At 38.7% G+C, this 16,903-nt stretch overlaps 1 protein-coding gene across 1 annotated transcript in view; it reads left to right on the top strand.

Annotated features, from left to right (window-relative positions):
* CUBN (cubilin) overlaps positions 1 to 16,903 on the top strand; it is a 141,967-nt gene that overhangs the window by 84,162 nt on the left and 40,902 nt on the right. Inside the window, exons 37-49 of the mRNA XM_065831316.2 lie at positions 1,533 to 1,738; positions 3,023 to 3,204; positions 4,672 to 4,861; positions 5,935 to 6,132; positions 6,475 to 6,621; positions 7,504 to 7,694; positions 7,976 to 8,159; positions 9,518 to 9,692; positions 10,738 to 10,916; positions 12,635 to 12,844; positions 13,142 to 13,282; positions 15,112 to 15,293; positions 16,701 to 16,872. Coding sequence (XP_065687388.1) covers positions 1,533 to 1,738; positions 3,023 to 3,204; positions 4,672 to 4,861; positions 5,935 to 6,132; positions 6,475 to 6,621; positions 7,504 to 7,694; positions 7,976 to 8,159; positions 9,518 to 9,692; positions 10,738 to 10,916; positions 12,635 to 12,844; positions 13,142 to 13,282; positions 15,112 to 15,293; positions 16,701 to 16,872 — 2,357 coding nt within the window. The remainder of the gene's footprint in view (positions 1 to 1,532; positions 1,739 to 3,022; positions 3,205 to 4,671; positions 4,862 to 5,934; positions 6,133 to 6,474; positions 6,622 to 7,503; positions 7,695 to 7,975; positions 8,160 to 9,517; positions 9,693 to 10,737; positions 10,917 to 12,634; positions 12,845 to 13,141; positions 13,283 to 15,111; positions 15,294 to 16,700; positions 16,873 to 16,903) is intronic.

Here is a 16,903-nt window from a genome sequence, read left to right as displayed (position 1 = left end):
AATGATGTGGATTTCTGATCCTCTGAGTTTCCTGGCACCGAACAGTGGCTGCTGCCAAGAAAGAGAACACGGACCCTTTGCAAAGCTTATCAAGAATCAGCAGGAAAATAAAAGTAATTCTGAAACCTGTATTTACAGTTAATCAGGACATAAGGCAAATTTGCTCAGTAACATGCTGACTGCATAAGGTACAATTTGTTGGGCACATATTGATTCATTAACTCAATAAAAAGGATATTCTATTCCTCCTTTACTCACTGAAGCAGAGAAAAGGAACTAGAGCCTGAAAACATTTTCCAAAATATTTGCTGCAAACTAATGAATAACAACTTTCCAGAAGCAAAACAGAAACCTAGTGTGAAGCAGAAACTATCAGCAGAATAAATAATTCACTTATATAAAGTGACACTGAGTAGATGTAAACTCTTTTTCTTCAGTTACACACAGCTGAATGGCAAGCTGAAAATATTGGAAATTATAGAGTAATTGTGCTAGAAAGCAGTATTTATTTTATTTAATTTAATATTGGGGGTTTATAAAGTTTTGTTGGCATGAGGTATTAATTTTCTTCAGCTCAGTCTGAACAGAAATGCTTGTCTTGCAATCTGAGGGATAGCTTTAAATTAGCCTGAATATATCCAGATGAATGATTGGAACAATTTCACATCATGTGTGCACTGAACACAAATGGCTACATTCAGGACTGAAGGGGAGGAGTTGTTACCAGAACATATAAATATTTGTGACATTGCTTATAAGAGGCACTTTCTGGAATCTTTACTATATATTCATAGCCTGCTTCTGAAAAATATATTGCATTGAATCAAAGCACTTCACTTAAAACATAATGGGTTTTGGTGCAATAATTCAGAATTTATAATTACTAAAACTTGTTCCTTTTCTAAGGTAAAATTTGGTTTAGAAGAGTTCATAGCAATCCTCATTACTATTTTGTGTGCACCTAGCTATTTAGAACTCATAGAGGCCAGAGACACAGTAATGTTTTCTAATTCTGGTGAAAGTGCTAAGGGATTTCTGAGCCCTGAGATGATAACTACAAATGAATCTATGCCTCTGGAGATCGTTTTCTTACCAGAGAGTGTACTGAAGTAATACAGATATAAAGGGGCTGCAAACTGATTTGTAAGACTAGAAGCATTCTCTGCACTCAATAGATGTGCACCTACTAAATAGTCTGACCTGGCCTTATATTAAAAAATCTGGTTTATTAGGCGCTTTCTGTCTTTCATGGGTGTTGTTGGAGAACCAAGAAATATTACAACTCTTTAAAAACTATACCTCTGCAAACTGAAGCTCTGTCAGGAAATAAGGGGATTGAAAGGAAAGAGCCCTGTATGAGCTGCCAGGTGATGAGCGGTTACTTCTGGGTTGTGGAGGGTTTTGTTGCTGCCTTCTTCTGAACTGTGGTGGTGGAAATCCAGCTACGGGGGGATTTGCAGCCTTGCAGGGCAGTCTCTGAAGTAGGTGCCAGTCATATGCCTGTTAATGCTCTTCTACTGCTATTGAAACAGAGCGTTTCAGCTGGAAGATAGTGTTGGCTGCACCAAAGATTACCTGGAGATTCGTGAAGGGAACAGTACAGGTGTGCTGGCAGGACGATTCTGTGGGAACTCCTTGCCTTCAAATTATACGTCTACTGTTGGACACATCCTGTGGGTCAAATTCGTCTCAGACAGCTCAGGCACTGCTGTTGGCTTCAGGGCCACATTCTCTCACTGTAAGTAAAAGTTGTTTAATTGGAAACTATTGTTCTTTCACCTCCAAAATGACTGAAAAAAGTGAACATTTTGCCCTGTAAAATCTATTAGAAAATACTTGATGTCAGCAATGCTATGCATTCACTTAAAAATGTTTTGTAAAATATCTGCTGAACGTAAAAGGATGTTCTAAACCATGTCAGAACAGAACTTATGTATGTAAGTATATTAAGTCTAACTTAATCAGAATTAGACATGACATTCTATCTTTTTAAATTATTGTAACAGACAACTTTTTTTTTTTTTTCTAATTGATGCCATTATCCTTCCAGAAGGAAATAATTCCATGGATTACAGAAAATAAAGTGTCCTCTCTTTCATTGACTGTTTTCTAACAGTTTATCACCTGGTTTTCAGATTCTTCCTTTAGCAGTATTGGGCTGTGAAGATGTAAGACCTGTATACTAAAAACTTCTGTGGCAACCCAAGTTTACCAGTTGCCTTTTACAGTTAAGAATATCTGACTATGTCTTTGCTACCTGCAAATGGAATTTAATGTTCATGTTGTCATTTATTAGGCAATTGATAAATTAAGAAAAAAAAAAAAAAAAAGCATGTATTTCCTAGCTTTCCATTTTGCTTTTCAAGTACAACAGCATCCATCTTCTGGATTGGATCTAGATGGCATCAACCTGGGAGCAGAATTGGAAGAAAAGGAAATGATGCCAGTTTATAGATCAAACATTTCAAGGGACCATTGCAAATATCAGTCTGACTTGCTGCATGAACAGGATGCTGAAGCTAAACATTCACACCCATTCTGATTATACAAGCTAAACTTCTAATAGTTTTCCTTACTTTGAGACTTTTACTAATCTTTTTCAAAAGGAATAATCAATAGTTTAGAGCTCAATCAAATCAGAACAATTTTTCACCAGAACACACTAAGGCACTTAAATAATTTTATCATTTAATGGTTCTTGTGAAGACATGAACATGAAATGGGCAGAGTCAAGGGGGAATTTAGATGTGACATCTTCCACCTCTCCTACATGTAATACCACACATGTCAAATGGGTAATTTTCTTCAGATAAAGGTACACTGCATCTCTCACAACAAGAAAATAATCAGATGTGCATCCTAGGACTGTCTGAGACACAAGTCTGTGCCTCACAGCGCTGTCTAGTCCTAAGTACATTAAGTCAGATGGGCTGAAATGAAAGCTGTTTTCCTGGCTGGGCCCCAATGCTTCTTTTAATCTGTGTGAATTAGGGGCATTAGTTGTCTCTCTCCTGTTTTTCAGTGTATGGAAATGACATTGTGGGAAACGGAGGACAAATAGCTTCACCACAGTGGCCCAGAAGTTACCCTCACAATTCCAATTACCAGTGGCGAATAAGCGTTAATGCCTCACAAGTTATCCATGGCCGTATCCTGCAGATGGATATCGAAAATCATTACAGATGCCGTTATGACAAGCTAAAGGTGATTTCATTTTGAGAAGTTATTTTATTTCTATTAACTTTGATTAAAATGATGAATACAGAAACCTACAGGAGGATTCTGAAGTGTTTCCAAGGATCTGGTGTGGCTTATTTTTTTGCTGTGTCAGCTTTTCAGTGATTCTTAGCTATAGGAAGGGTTACATGCTTTTTGGCTCCTTAACAGTTGTTTGCAATCTATAAGTTTGAAACTTATTAAAAATAAGTACACAATGGTAAAATGCTGAATTTTCAAATCAAAGAATTTCAGGTCAGATACCAGGTAGAACTTTGCTCTGTGCTGGTTCAGTTGAGGATGCCAGTGATAATAACATCTCAGTATCTCTGAAAATCAGGTTATTTCAAAATCCTACAAGGAACAATCCTTTACTTGCACCTTCTTTGCTCACTGGATCAATCATTTGCTGTTGGCAGTAAGAAGATCCCCCTTTCTTCTGGTTTGATTGTTAGGCTGTGTTACAGGAGGTCACAGAAAAGACTTTTTACCAGGTTTAAAAATACAGCACACATGATGCTAAGGAAAATTGAGCAATAAAGGTAACAACTTCTTTCTGAATGTAGGTAAGCATAACTAATTATTTAACTAAGGTAAATATATTTTTGTCTTTTTTGTTGTTTTGCTTTTTTTTTTTTTTTTTAACCAGCTGATTCGCTAATTATCCTTTTCTTCCTTCTTTGGCAAAGAGAAAGTTAATACTAATTCAATATGTTCAGTATATTCAATTCATTATTAATTCACTGATATTCAAATTTAGTATTAGTTCAAAAAATAAACAGAACATTTTCCTTCATTTCATGTCATATTTTAATAGCAACTTCTTTTTTCTAACTCAGCCTGCCTTTCTTTGTTTGTCCCTCTGGAAGAGAAATGAGTTTCTTAAATCAGCTAGACATTCAGTGGCTGTGGATCAGCCTGACCTTTAACCTCACTCAGATCTTCAGTGTAATGTTAATGTTTATTTAATTTTCCTAGCATTCTCCACTGGACATTTTTACTGGAGGGAAATAGGTTTAAAAGGCAGCAGAAGAGACACATCTTTTAACCACCCAAGAAGGTGGCTCAGAAATACATAAAATGAAAAAAATATTATTGGATATTTATTTGATAGAATTCAAATTATATGTGTTCCTCAGAGGGCAAAAGGGGATAGAAGAAAAACAATTCCTTTTTTTCCTACAGATTATTGTTTTTCATTCCTCATCATGAATTCCTGAATTTGATGGCTTCTATTCAGATCCTTCTTCTGTGAAAACTTCACAATTAACAGTAAATAATGCAAATGGAGATTTTGTTCCATTTTCTTGTAAGAGAGGTTTCTCTCTAACTGGGATTTGCCGAAAGATTCCTCACTCATTTAAAGAGGGTAATTTTCTCATTGGAAACTTGCTGAGTGTGGGGTGGATGAAAATCTGCCCACGTGAGGATCTGCACCGTTCTCCTTCTCTGCAGGTTTATGATGGCCCCACCGTTCATTCTCGTCCTATTGCAACATACTGTGGTGCAGACCCTGCTTCTTTTGCATCCTCTGGCAGCTCGATGACGATCCAGTTCCAGTCAGATTCAACTGTGAGTGGACAAGGCTTTCTGCTGGAGTGGAACGCAGCGGATGCTTCTGCTGTTTCACACACCATTGCTACAGGTGGGTTTTCAGTGGGCTGCACAGTTAAAAGTGATATAGCCAGTGATATACTGAGCTTTACTTAAGAACTCCAAACCAATTTCCCCACAAGAGAAAGCCCTGGCTATTAATGGGGGGAAAGGTTTCATTGACATATTAATTAATCATTTTAATACGTTTTAAAAACAATTGATAATGGTACTCAGATATACTTTTTTACAGTGTGCTAAAAATAATCTTGTTGACATAAGGGCATTTTTCTTTACACGTTTTTTTTCAGGAAAGCTAAATACTCCATATGTTTTTGTGGAAAAGTATCCCTCTTGAAAGACAATTCTTAAATCACTGGACATTGTGATATAAAACCTTTCACTATAATGCATCTCATATACATAAATAAAGAGAATATGCTCTGTATGACCAGGTACCTCTGACAAATCTCTCCTGGAAGGAGAGGGAATATTCTTTTTGTACCATTGATTTTCTCTGAGCAAGTTCAACAACAGACAGTTAAGACTAATAGGACATAGTGCAATGTCTTCTTTCTGAATCTGAAGGCAGATTTCTGGGGATGAAGGGACTAAGGATCCCTGGGGCTCTGCAGGACAGTGGCAGTATGTAATGGGTTTATGTGCTGGGAGAGCACTGAGCCACTAGAGATCCCAGCAAAGACTCCACCGTGATCTAAACATAGCTGGGACATCAGGAGTGAAGAAAGATAAGTATTTCAGTTTCAAGAGGGTCTAAATTGTTTATGTATTATTCATCATGTATGCATCTGTCCTTTTTGATTTGCGACCCATGTTAAACTGCGGTAGATGCTCTTAGGTCTTTTGCTAGGTAGTTCTCATGGTGAAATAGGTCACATTGCTGCACCAAGTAGCACAGGAACATCCTTATAGGTCAGGATTTTCAGTTTTATTACTCCTAGTTCAAACTGAAACAACGCTTGAAGAAACACATTCCTGTGACTACACACATCATCACTGTGCCCCCATTGTGCTTAATTGTAGGACTGCCATCTTAAATTATATGAGGGGAGTGTTCAGTTTAAAAAGAGGATGCTTTCATTTCTGTCTTCTTGTATGTGACAGGTGTATGCGGAGGGACTGCAACAACTGAAGAAATGCCTTCACTCCTCTTCTCACCGGGCTGGCCCATGAATTACAAAAATTTTGCTGACTGTGTGTGGCTTATCAGAGCTCCTGGATCCACTGTGGAGTTCAGTGTCCTGGCCCTAGACATAGAATCTCACAGCTCATGCAACTATGACAAACTTATTATCCAAGATGGTGAGAAGCCAAACTTGCCTTGCTCTTATGGCATGCAATAGATATCCAAGGTCCCAGTACCTGCAATTCTCATGTCCACTGAACTTAAACAATCTAGAAAGCAATGGGAACATGTTCTAAATCAATATTCTTCCTCTATGCTGAGACATTCTGCTAGATAAAATAAAACTAGCAAAATCTAGCAAAATATTTGGTGGTGTATAAAAATATTTCTAAAACTATAAGATTGAGATCTTAGGAAGATCTTCAAAAGCACATGCCTGAAAGTGTGAGCCACAGCAACCAACAAGCAGATGTGAATGGATTTGGTTTTAACACTAATATATCTTCTTTTGATCTCAGGAGACACTAGTCTTTCTCCAGTGCTGGCCACTCTGTGTGGACGAGAACCACCTGGGCCAATAAGATCAACTGGAGAGGCAATGTTCATCCACTTCATGTCAGATGCAAGTGTCACTGGAGCTGGGTTTAATGCCTCTTATCACAAAAGTAAGATTTGTTTCTCTTCTCTCCCACATAAATGTCTCCTTTGATGCTAACAATAGGGTAAGGAAAGAAAAGGCTCTGGCATTTTTAACAGCTGTCTACCATCTATCTATTTAATCACACAGACTACTTATTCACATCTCATGAATACGCATTAAGAAATGTCTGATTCTGCAAAAGTAAAATTTGTTATTTTCCCAGCAGTATAATACAACAAAGTGTGATTCAACCAGACCAATCACTTTCCAGAAGTAAGAAAAGTGTATGCCTAAATTTATAACAGCTCAGCTGAAGAGTGAAAGAATGCCCAACTAAGAGAGGAAAATAAATGACTCAAAGCATAGTCACAAAACTGAGAGACGGGTGCAGGAAGCTCTGTAAGTTCCGGCAGGAATGTCAGCAGCTTCCACTGGCACTTCTCCCACATACACCCGAGCATGGCAGCAGATCCCTGAATGAGTTGAGGCACCAAGGAAGGTGTTATGATAACAATAGGCAGCCAGGGGAAGTTTTTCTGACTGGCAGCTTGAGTAGGTGACAGTGGTTTGGTCCATGGCCAGAAGCAATGTGCTCAGACAGGGTGACAATATGCTGGTGCCATAGGAGGCCCTTGGCACAGCTGACTGCTCACTCGTCTGTTAAGTCTGAGAACCGAGTCTCACTGCCAAGCTGTTTGGTGTGTGTCACCTTGCAATCTGCTAGCCTCTATTTGGGAGATCATTCACTGTGTGCATTGCTCTGTACCCCTCAACTCTTCATACACTTGCTTCAACATTTGCTTTTACCTGTCACATCTTCCTTTTAGGAGACAGGTTTTTTCTCTAGATAAATACATGAACAGTTGATGCTAATATTTTTTTCTTTGCTTCAACTCTTTTTCCTTAGGTTGCGGAGGCTATTTGCACACAAGCAGGGGTGTGATAACATCCCCCAACTATCCTCAAGACTATGCTCCTAATCTGAATTGTTCCTGGCGTGTAGTGGTAACCTCTGGCTTTGTCATTGCTGTCCATTTTGAACCACCTTTCCAGATTAAGAGTGAAGATACTTCCTGCAGCCTTGGAGATTATGTAGAGGTGAGGTTATTGGCTGGGTCAGCAAATCGTCAAAGCTATTGAAGCTACTGAATCTTATAGATTTCAGTGTCAGAAAGGCAGCCCAGGTTTTCAGGGGCTAGAAACACCAAAGAGAAATACCACAGAGATTATTTCTGTCACTCTCTCTTATTTATTGCTGTGCATGAATTAATCACCAGGTTATTATTTTCCTCCATGGCTGGAAGCATTAAGATGGTGTGTGCTCGAAGTTTACATTCTAGGGATGTTTGCATGAGTGACATTAGCAATTTCTCTTCTAGCTGAAGAATGGGTTAGATAATGCTGCCCCACCCTTGGTGTCCAGAAGAGGGAATGGACGGTTTTGTGGAAGCAGCCCTGTCTCCACCATGTACACCACAGACAATCAGCTGTTTGTCCACTTCATCTCTGACAGCAGGAATGAGGGTCAAGGGTTCAAGCTGGAATACGAGGCTAAGAGTCTAGGTAAGTCTAGGAGAGAAACCTAAATGCTGCAACTCAATGGGTATAACTTGGAGTTTGTCCTCTTAAAGGAGGTTCTTGTTTTAAGTCCCAGCCCTGGTAAAATCAGATGTCTGTAAAAATGTCCTGTTTCCTTCTTCAGTGTATGACTTCTGATCCTACTCTCAAATTTCTCCTTTTAAAAGAGAGCTGACTCCAGGTCATGGAACCTGAAGATGTTCAAGTTAAAAAAACGAAACAAAACAAAAAAACCCACAAACAAAAACAAAATGAAAGAAACTTGTGGGGAACCCTTTAGCAGGGAAGAAGCAAGGAAGTTAGGAAGAGATGTTCAAAATTCATACAGGAAAGGAAATAAAACCAGGAAACAAGAACATTATTTTGAGCAGGTACTACCCAGTACAAGTGTTAAATGATGTCAGGAATGATTTAGGCTGGTGTGTCTAGAAAGGCAATAACATTTTCACAAGTTTTAATCTCGGCTACAAAAATAACATTCTAAGCCAGAGAGAACATTCTTTGACAGAATGAAAAAAAAATGGCGACTCAGGTCCCAGGGGTAAATCAGGGACTTGGCATTTGCAGTTATTCCACTGTATTCATGACACATGCCACTTGGAACAACAGGAGACCTGTTAAACAGTGTAACTAAACACAACTAAGGCAATCTGTCAATCTACTCAAATTTTTAAGTGCTTATTTTCTGTCTCGTTTTCCCTGCTGCCACAAAGAATCATTCTTAATATTACTGTAGAGGATTCATGAAGAGAATGGGTGAAGCTGTACCATAGTATTTCTATTACTTCAATGTATAAAACTTGACTAAAACTCAAGTTAAATCAGTATTGCTAGAACATAGTTGGGGTTTTTCACAGGAATGTTCTGATCAAAATAAAGATATTTTTGTAGGATTATCCCACCTGGACCTAAAGAAATCCTTATGTTTGCTCTGACTGGTATTCCTCACACATTCATTATTACCTCAGACATTTGAATTTTTGGAAAGCAGAAGTGGGGAAGGATTCACAGAAGCATTGATGCATTTGACTTGTAGGCTTTGTAACTCTTGGGAACTGGGGTGGGAACAAGGCAAGAAATAAGTTTCCTGCAGGAAGAACTAGTAGCAATTTAATCCATAGCCCTGGAAATGAGGAGGACTAAGTAAGCAGGAGCACAGGAACATAAGATCCTACTGCATTAAAATGTTTTCCCACAGTAAGCAGTAAAATGCATTTGGTTTTAATGTAATTAAATGACAATGAAAGGAAATTGTGTTGGAATATAGTGATAACTCATATTTTTGATGCCTCACCCATTTCCTTAACATGTTGGTGTTTTATTGGTGATCTTTTCTTTCCCAGCTTGTGGAGGGAATATTTACATTGATGCTTTCAACCCCAGTGGATATACATCTTCGCCCAACTATCCAAGCAATTATCCTCCACATACTGACTGTGTCTGGACCATAACTGCTCCTAATGGACGTGCAGTAGAGCTGCAATTCGAGGATCAGTTTTACATTGAACCTTCAGCAAAGTATACATTCATGTTATTTTGCCTGTGTTTCTTCAGAGACTCCATTCTGATTCTTCCTTCCCTGTTACTTTCTCTAATTCCTCCCAGAGAGCACTTCCAGATTTATAGTTAAAGTGGTCAGGAAACTTTTGAGAGAGATCACTGAAGCTATCAGGCCGCAGTTATACATTCCTAGAACTTCGCAGTGCATGACAGAAATATAATAACAGGCAGAGAGGAAGCATCCATGATGCTTCACCATGATGATCCGCCAGAAAGGTGCTTTCTATGAAATCTGTGCCCTCTATTCCTTTCCTATTCAGATTTTCAGTCCTTTTGACTCTCAGGTGCTTTTAAATACAATGGCCTACTGCCACCACAATTTGTCTCCCTGCTCCATTGCCTGTGTCCTGATTTGCAATGGGTCTACCTGTTTTACACCCCCTGAATCATAAAACAAGATCTGGTTTCCAGCTGATATAACTTAATTGATTTGGGACTGGACCTCTACGCAGCAAGGGTGAGCCTCACCTGTGAGATCCTGTCCAGAAAAAATGATACAGAATGGAGAATCCCAGAAGTGTCTTTTCTGTCTGGCTTCCCAGGACACTGCACCATTCTGAAGACAAAACTGTTAGTTAAGATATTTTGGGTCTTTCTATGCCCACATAAGTAAACCCCCAGATCTGAATTTTTGTTCACTTCATCTGTCTTATTCCTTAATTCAACTGCCATCAATGGGACTTAATAGGGAATATCTGCTGAATCTGAATACTGCCCAAAAAAATATGTTAAAGATGATCACAACTACTTATCAGTGCCATTCACAGCCCTCCCCAGGACTTGCTTCTGCCCGATCATAGTCCAGGCTTGGGATGAATCTTTCTCAATGTTTCTTGATTCAATATTGCATAACTATCATTAATTATGAACTGGTTGATTCTGTCCTGGTCATATCACATGGGAACTGATCTAATTCACTACAGCTTCATGGCTTTGTGCACATACTGAAATCAGTTCAAAACATTACTGCCATACACTGAATAGAAAATTCTCTCCTCCCCAGCTGCACTTCCAGTTACCTAGAGCTACGCGATGGTGCCGACTCCACTGCCCCCATCATTGCCAAGCTGTGTGGAGGTTTGATGCCAGGCTCAAAGAGATCCTCAGGAGTTGCCATGTACCTGAGGTTCAGGTCTGACAGCAGCACCACGCATGTAGGATTCAATGCTAAATACTCCATTGGTAATGTCTGCATTTATCAATTGATCTGATTTTAGAGAATGTTGTGGTCTCAAATGTCAGGCTTTTGTAATGGGGCTTAAATAATTTTTATGAGGTGGACTGACAGATATGTACCTCTTTCAATTAATGTTAGAGCTAAGGCACCAGAATCATCATATAGGTTAACATCAGCATGCTCTGCATCTAGCAAGAGGTGAAAATTATTGAAATAGGAACAGGAAAGAGCTCACAGGTCTGCAGCAGTGAAAGAGAGACTGGATAACCTCTTGCCAAATTATCAAAGGGCCAGTAGAAAAAAGGTCAACATGGATAAAGTCATGTAACATGATTTGATTTTCAGCATAAAAAATGAGTGTCACTTTCCTGAGCAGGATCCTGAAGGGGAATGCAAAGGTCAGCAGAGAGTTGGCAGGAAAAGAACAAATTAGGAGTTTCTCTATGTAAATGTAAATCAATCTATGGTAACAATGTTGTTAGACAAATGGGCATCACAACAATGGGCTGAAAAAGGAATGAACAGTAAGAACCATTATTTGTCAGCTGGGAAAAAAAATACTTTAAAATTATTTGCTCTCAAGCTGCAAAAACAGGATTAGAAAGCACTGGCAAAGTTTTAAAATTAAATAAAGAATAGTCCTTAATCAGATTTGGAAATATGCTTTTTTTTTCTGGTTTAGATAATGTTAATAATCCTGAAAGAATAGCAGCTATTATGTTAGTATCACTCATATAGGAAATCTAGGACTCAAAGGCAAAGTGGACTATATTGCTTTAAATAGAATCTTGCTGATTGTGTTGGATCTCAAACGCTTAAGTCAATATAGTGTGCTATTATACTTCTGAATGGGAAAACTGAAGCAACTTGCAAGAAAACATTGTTAGTATATGAAGCCACAATTATATCTATCCAGAACAGATTTAGAGTATCTCAGCTGTATTCCAGTCATCCTGCAACAAAGCAGGGATCACTCAGAAGGGCAGACAGTATGAACAGAACCGTTATCGCCACAAAAAGATTGTAACTGGCAGACACACAGAATACACTGTAAAATCCAATAAATTCCACCTGGGAATATTTTTTGCTGTAGGCCTTAATGTTATGAACTAATGTTTGCAGGTACCACAGAGAAATGAGTTTTCAGAGAGAAAAAAATGAAAAATACATAGCTTTCTCCCAAACTGTGCAGTGATCTCTTACCAAGGGATCACAAGCAGTGGAATGTGAACAGGAATGGACTGCAGGAAAGAGGAGCCTGAACCATAGCTGTAGGCCCAAACTAGCAGTCAACTTTGGTCAGCTGCAAAAAAATTACATCTACATTTAGCAAACTAAATTTACTTATAATTATTTGATATGGCTTTCCAAGATTTCCTGGTAAAATGGGCATGAGTAGAGGTTACATATAGACTCTGAAATCTGTGAGTTTATGCAAATTAATAAGAGAGATGACAGAGAAGAAAGGATGCTTGCAATGGAAGGGTGTGTGTGGAGAAAAAAAAAAAGACACAAAAACAAAACAGAAAAACAAATCCATAACAAACTAGGACCAGTTGAATTAGGAGGGGACTGTGGAGTATTTTTAAGTGAAAGGCAATTCCTGTTTTATTACCATAGATAGAGAACAAGTCGGTTGTGTTTTAGCTTTAAATCTTGTTTAGGAGAAAGGTCATTGCTCCAAGGGCCTTCAGTCAAGTAAGTAATGTTCTTCCTTTTGCAGCTCCCTGTGGTGGGTCAGTGACAGGACAAACTGGCATCATTGAAAGCACGGGGTATCCTGAGCTTCACTATCAAGACAACCTGCTGTGCGAATGGTTTCTGCAGGGTCCCAGGGGCCACTATCTTACCATCAGGCTAGAAGGCCTAGATATCCAAAACTCCTCTGAGTGCACAAATGACTTTGTGGAGATCCGAGAATACAACGCTTCTGGTCTGAGAATTATTTCAGTGTTTGTCTTCCCTTCCCCAGTACCACTATGAAATCACTCCAGAGGCTCCTGAAAGCTCTTGCCTTTGGGTACACAGTGAGCCTTTTCAATACACAGTATTTGCTTCTGTCTGCCTTGCTTGCTGAAGCAAAGGCAAACAAAACCCTTCCATTTCCCAGCAATAACTTTGTTTTACTAGTTTACTCCTGCCTGCCCAGTTGCATTGGAAAGTGATACTTCAACAAAAATGTAAATAATACATGGATATAAAATCGTCTTTCTGTATTTGATTTTTTCAGGAAATCTATTGGGCAGATACTGTGGTAACACCCTCCCTGATGCTGTGGACACCTCTGACAGTTTTGCTTACATCAAGTTTGTCACTGATGGATCAGTCAATGCTCGAGGATTCAGACTGCGCTTTGATTCCAGTACTGAAGGTTGGATTTGTAAGGCTGAAAGTTACTTTCAGGGAAGCAACATGTACCACAGACTAAAACTGCACTAATACAGCACATATTTTTAAATCAATTATTCTTTGAGTGGTGTGAATTTGCTCTTAAACTCAGGGAAGTATGAATAGAGCTCTCTGATCACCACTTAGCCAAACTGAAACTGTGAGAGGCAAAGACCCTCTCACTATAATGGATGTTACTGACAGTGGTAGGTCTCACACAATGAAGCACACTATTCTATACCTTTTTCCTCCAGCAATCAGTCCAGGGATGTCCTAATATACCCTCCCCACATGCCTAAGGTAGAAGCTAAATAAATGCTGTGATTTTCCTTTGTGCTAGTCTGTCCCTCTGAGGTGAGTGATATGCTTAAATCTCCCCAAACCAAATAGGTTTTATCCAATAGATTTTAAGCAGAATCACAGAACTACAGAGCCACTGAGGTTGGAAGGCACCTCTGGAGGTGAGGTAGTCAAACCCCTGCTCAGGCAGGGTCAGGTACTGGAAGTTGTCCAGGACTGGGGCTACTCAACTTTTGAATGTCTCCAGGGACAGAGACTCCCAAACCTCTCTGGACAACCTATTCCAGTGTTAATCAGCCCTCACAGTGAAAGGTGTTTTCATATGTTCAGATGGAATTTCACGCATTTCAGACTGTGCCCATTGCCTCTTATCCTGAGCGCAATGACTTCAAAGGGCTGCTCTGATCAGGACTAAGGACAAAGACCTAGTCCCATTTTACACTTCTCTTTCACATTCTTTAGTGCCCATGCAATGTTTGTCCTGTCAAAATATGGCTACTTTTTCAGAAATTCTTTGTGGTTGTGATCTTGAAAAATCCTGTGCCAACCCTTAACTCCTTCCAGCTAATTTAAATGCTCATCTGAAAGGTTCCTTATTTTTCGTGTTTGCTTCTGCAATAAAATAACAGAGGGGAAAACAAACTCCAAAATAATGTTATTGCACTTCCAGGACCCTGTTATGCAACTATAGAAGAGAAATTGTATTAGCAAAAATTTAATGCAGGATGCAGGTGGAGACACATATCACACTATTCTGCAGGAGTCTGTGAGGGTGAGGAAAGGGAGTAAGTCTCCCTCTGCACTCCAGTAAATTATATATCTATATTTTAAAAGGAAACCAAGTGTAACATGGCAAATTTATACCATTAGTCTCAGAAGAAAAAGGCACTCTGTACCCAAGACCTTTAGTGTTCTTTCCTCAGCACACAATTTGATTTTCATAACAAAGATAAGAAAAACACAAAATAACTGTACAAAAAAAGTGTTGGTATAAAAGCCTGAAAGCTTTTTGTCTACATCTGTTAACCAGCAGAGGAAAAGCACGTGCTTCATCATTACCCACTCTAAGACCTGCTCATTCTGTGTAGCTCTGCCCAGTCATCTGAAAGGCAGAAAAGTCTCAGTTCTGCCAGAGTGAAAGACTTGTATCACTTGATATCAAAGTCTGTGGGTCACTCAGGCTTCTGAAGCCTGGCACAAGCCATTCAGACAAGGAAGCATTAATAATTAGAATAAAAGGATCTGCTATGGTCAATTAATATTCAACTACATTTATGGCTGAGTGAAAAAGACTGACAGGAACTTATCTGTTCAGACAAACATATGGACAGGACAGGGGTATCAGATCAACCTCTCAGGATCTCTTTTTCTTCCATTATTAATGTGTTCGGTTTTGTTTTGTTTTTTTTTGTTTGTCTTTGTTTGTTGTTTTGGTTTTGTTTGCTCTTGTTTTCTATAACTCTATAAACAATGCTTTACTCTAAGAAGTGTCCCACTATTTGGGTATTTCAGAATGTGGTGGGGATTTTACTGCCCCTGTTGGAACTTTTACTTCACCCAACTATCCCAACCTATACCCACATAATCGAGTGTGTGAATGGAGGATCACAGTGGAAGAAGGCCGACGTGTGACTCTAACCTTCAATGATATGAAAACTGAAGAACACTGGAGGTGCTCATCAGACTATGTGGCTGTGAGTACTGGGCGTGAAGGAAGAAAATTCTCTTCCTAATCCCTTTAAGGAGCATTAATTGATGTAATGGAGCTGAAATGTCATTTTATACGTCTATATGTGGTTTTAAGACAAATCATAATTTAACAGATAAATAAGAGAAAATTAGTTCTGTAGGGTGTCTAAACTAATCTGCTTATTTTGAAATTATGGTCCAAGAGAGAAGGACTTGAAGAAATCATTGGAATTGGCTCTTTATCAATTATGGAGAAAAGCTCTGGGGTTTTTGAAAGATTTCAACGTCTCTTTTTTTCTGTGGACACAATGTCTATCAGTCAGTTCCAGGTCTCTTTTGACTTTGGAGGTTTTGACTGTCTTTATCCCCCCTCACCCCCACAAATATAAATATTGGTTATTTTATTATGGCTATTTTAGATTTTTTGTCATTTAGTGAAGAAAAAAATATATAAATAAATAAACTGGCACACAGAACTGGACTTGATGTACAAATGCCTCAAAAATATGATTTCTCTATGAAACTGCAAGAATAGGAGACCTAATTTAGTTTTCCATTTGTTCAGATTAGCAGTGCAAACAGAGGAATTCACTTCAGCATGATCAGAAGCCAGCCCGTGCACAAGTGAGGGGGTGAAGTAGCTCTCCATTGTGATTTGTAGATGATGTTTCTCCCGTTTTCCTTCACAGATGCTTTAGACAGACCCTGGGGAGCTGGCTTTTTATCGATTAATGAAGTAATGATCTCTTAAAGGAAGATCTGTCCTGCCAGCTTTTGTGCCTTCAACACTAACATATTCCAAATCTCAGTGGGAAACATCATTTCTGCCTCACTTGCACTGCTGACATAGTAATAAAAAGAAGGAAATTAGCTCCTAGACTAAAGGTTGTATGAAAGAAACTGAACAAAAAGCCTGTGGATCACCAAAAAGTGAAACATTTTAATTGATAAAAAAATCCCACCAGCACTCAATATGTTGGAGGAGATTTTGATAAAGCTAATGTTGGTTTTAACAAGAATACAAAGACAATAATTTCAAATAGAATTAATATGATCAGTAGCTGGCATTACTAAGTGATTGAATATGTAAATATTGAGCTAAAATACAGCATTTTTCCCAATAAAACTATTTCAGTTTCTGTTTTTAGAAATTAAAAAAAAAAAAAAAAGGAAATATGCTTATGTTTCTCCAAAATATATAAAGTATTTTTTATGTTTTCCTTCAGAGCCTCATCCACTCAAGGTAATGGAAGTTTGTCCCAAGGTTTTGAATAGATTTGGGAACTAACTTCCTTTGAGGGACTTCAGTGAACCTTGTATTGATATCAAAGATGTGAAGCACTGTCAAATGATACAGGAGATGCTTGTGAGACTGCTTTTAGATCTCATAATAGCTTATTTTGACTCAACAGGTTTACAATGGCATCAGACAGAACTCTCCCCGGCTGGCCAAGCTGTGTGGTGAGGTAAATCCAGGCACTGAGGTGAAATCCTCTGGCAACACAATGAAAGTAATTTTGGTGACAGACATGTCCCATGCAACCAGAGGCTTCAGTGTCTCATACACATCTAGTGAAGATGCAGGTAATGTGTGTTTTTAAATTAAGTGATCGAT

This window comes from Patagioenas fasciata, chromosome 2, assembly GCF_037038585.1.
Source record: "Patagioenas fasciata isolate bPatFas1 chromosome 2, bPatFas1.hap1, whole genome shotgun sequence".
Lineage (NCBI taxonomy): Eukaryota > Metazoa > Chordata > Aves > Columbiformes > Columbidae > Patagioenas > Patagioenas fasciata.
The sequence above is the reverse complement of the archived record's forward strand: the minus strand, read 5'-3'. Positions and strand labels throughout refer to the sequence as shown.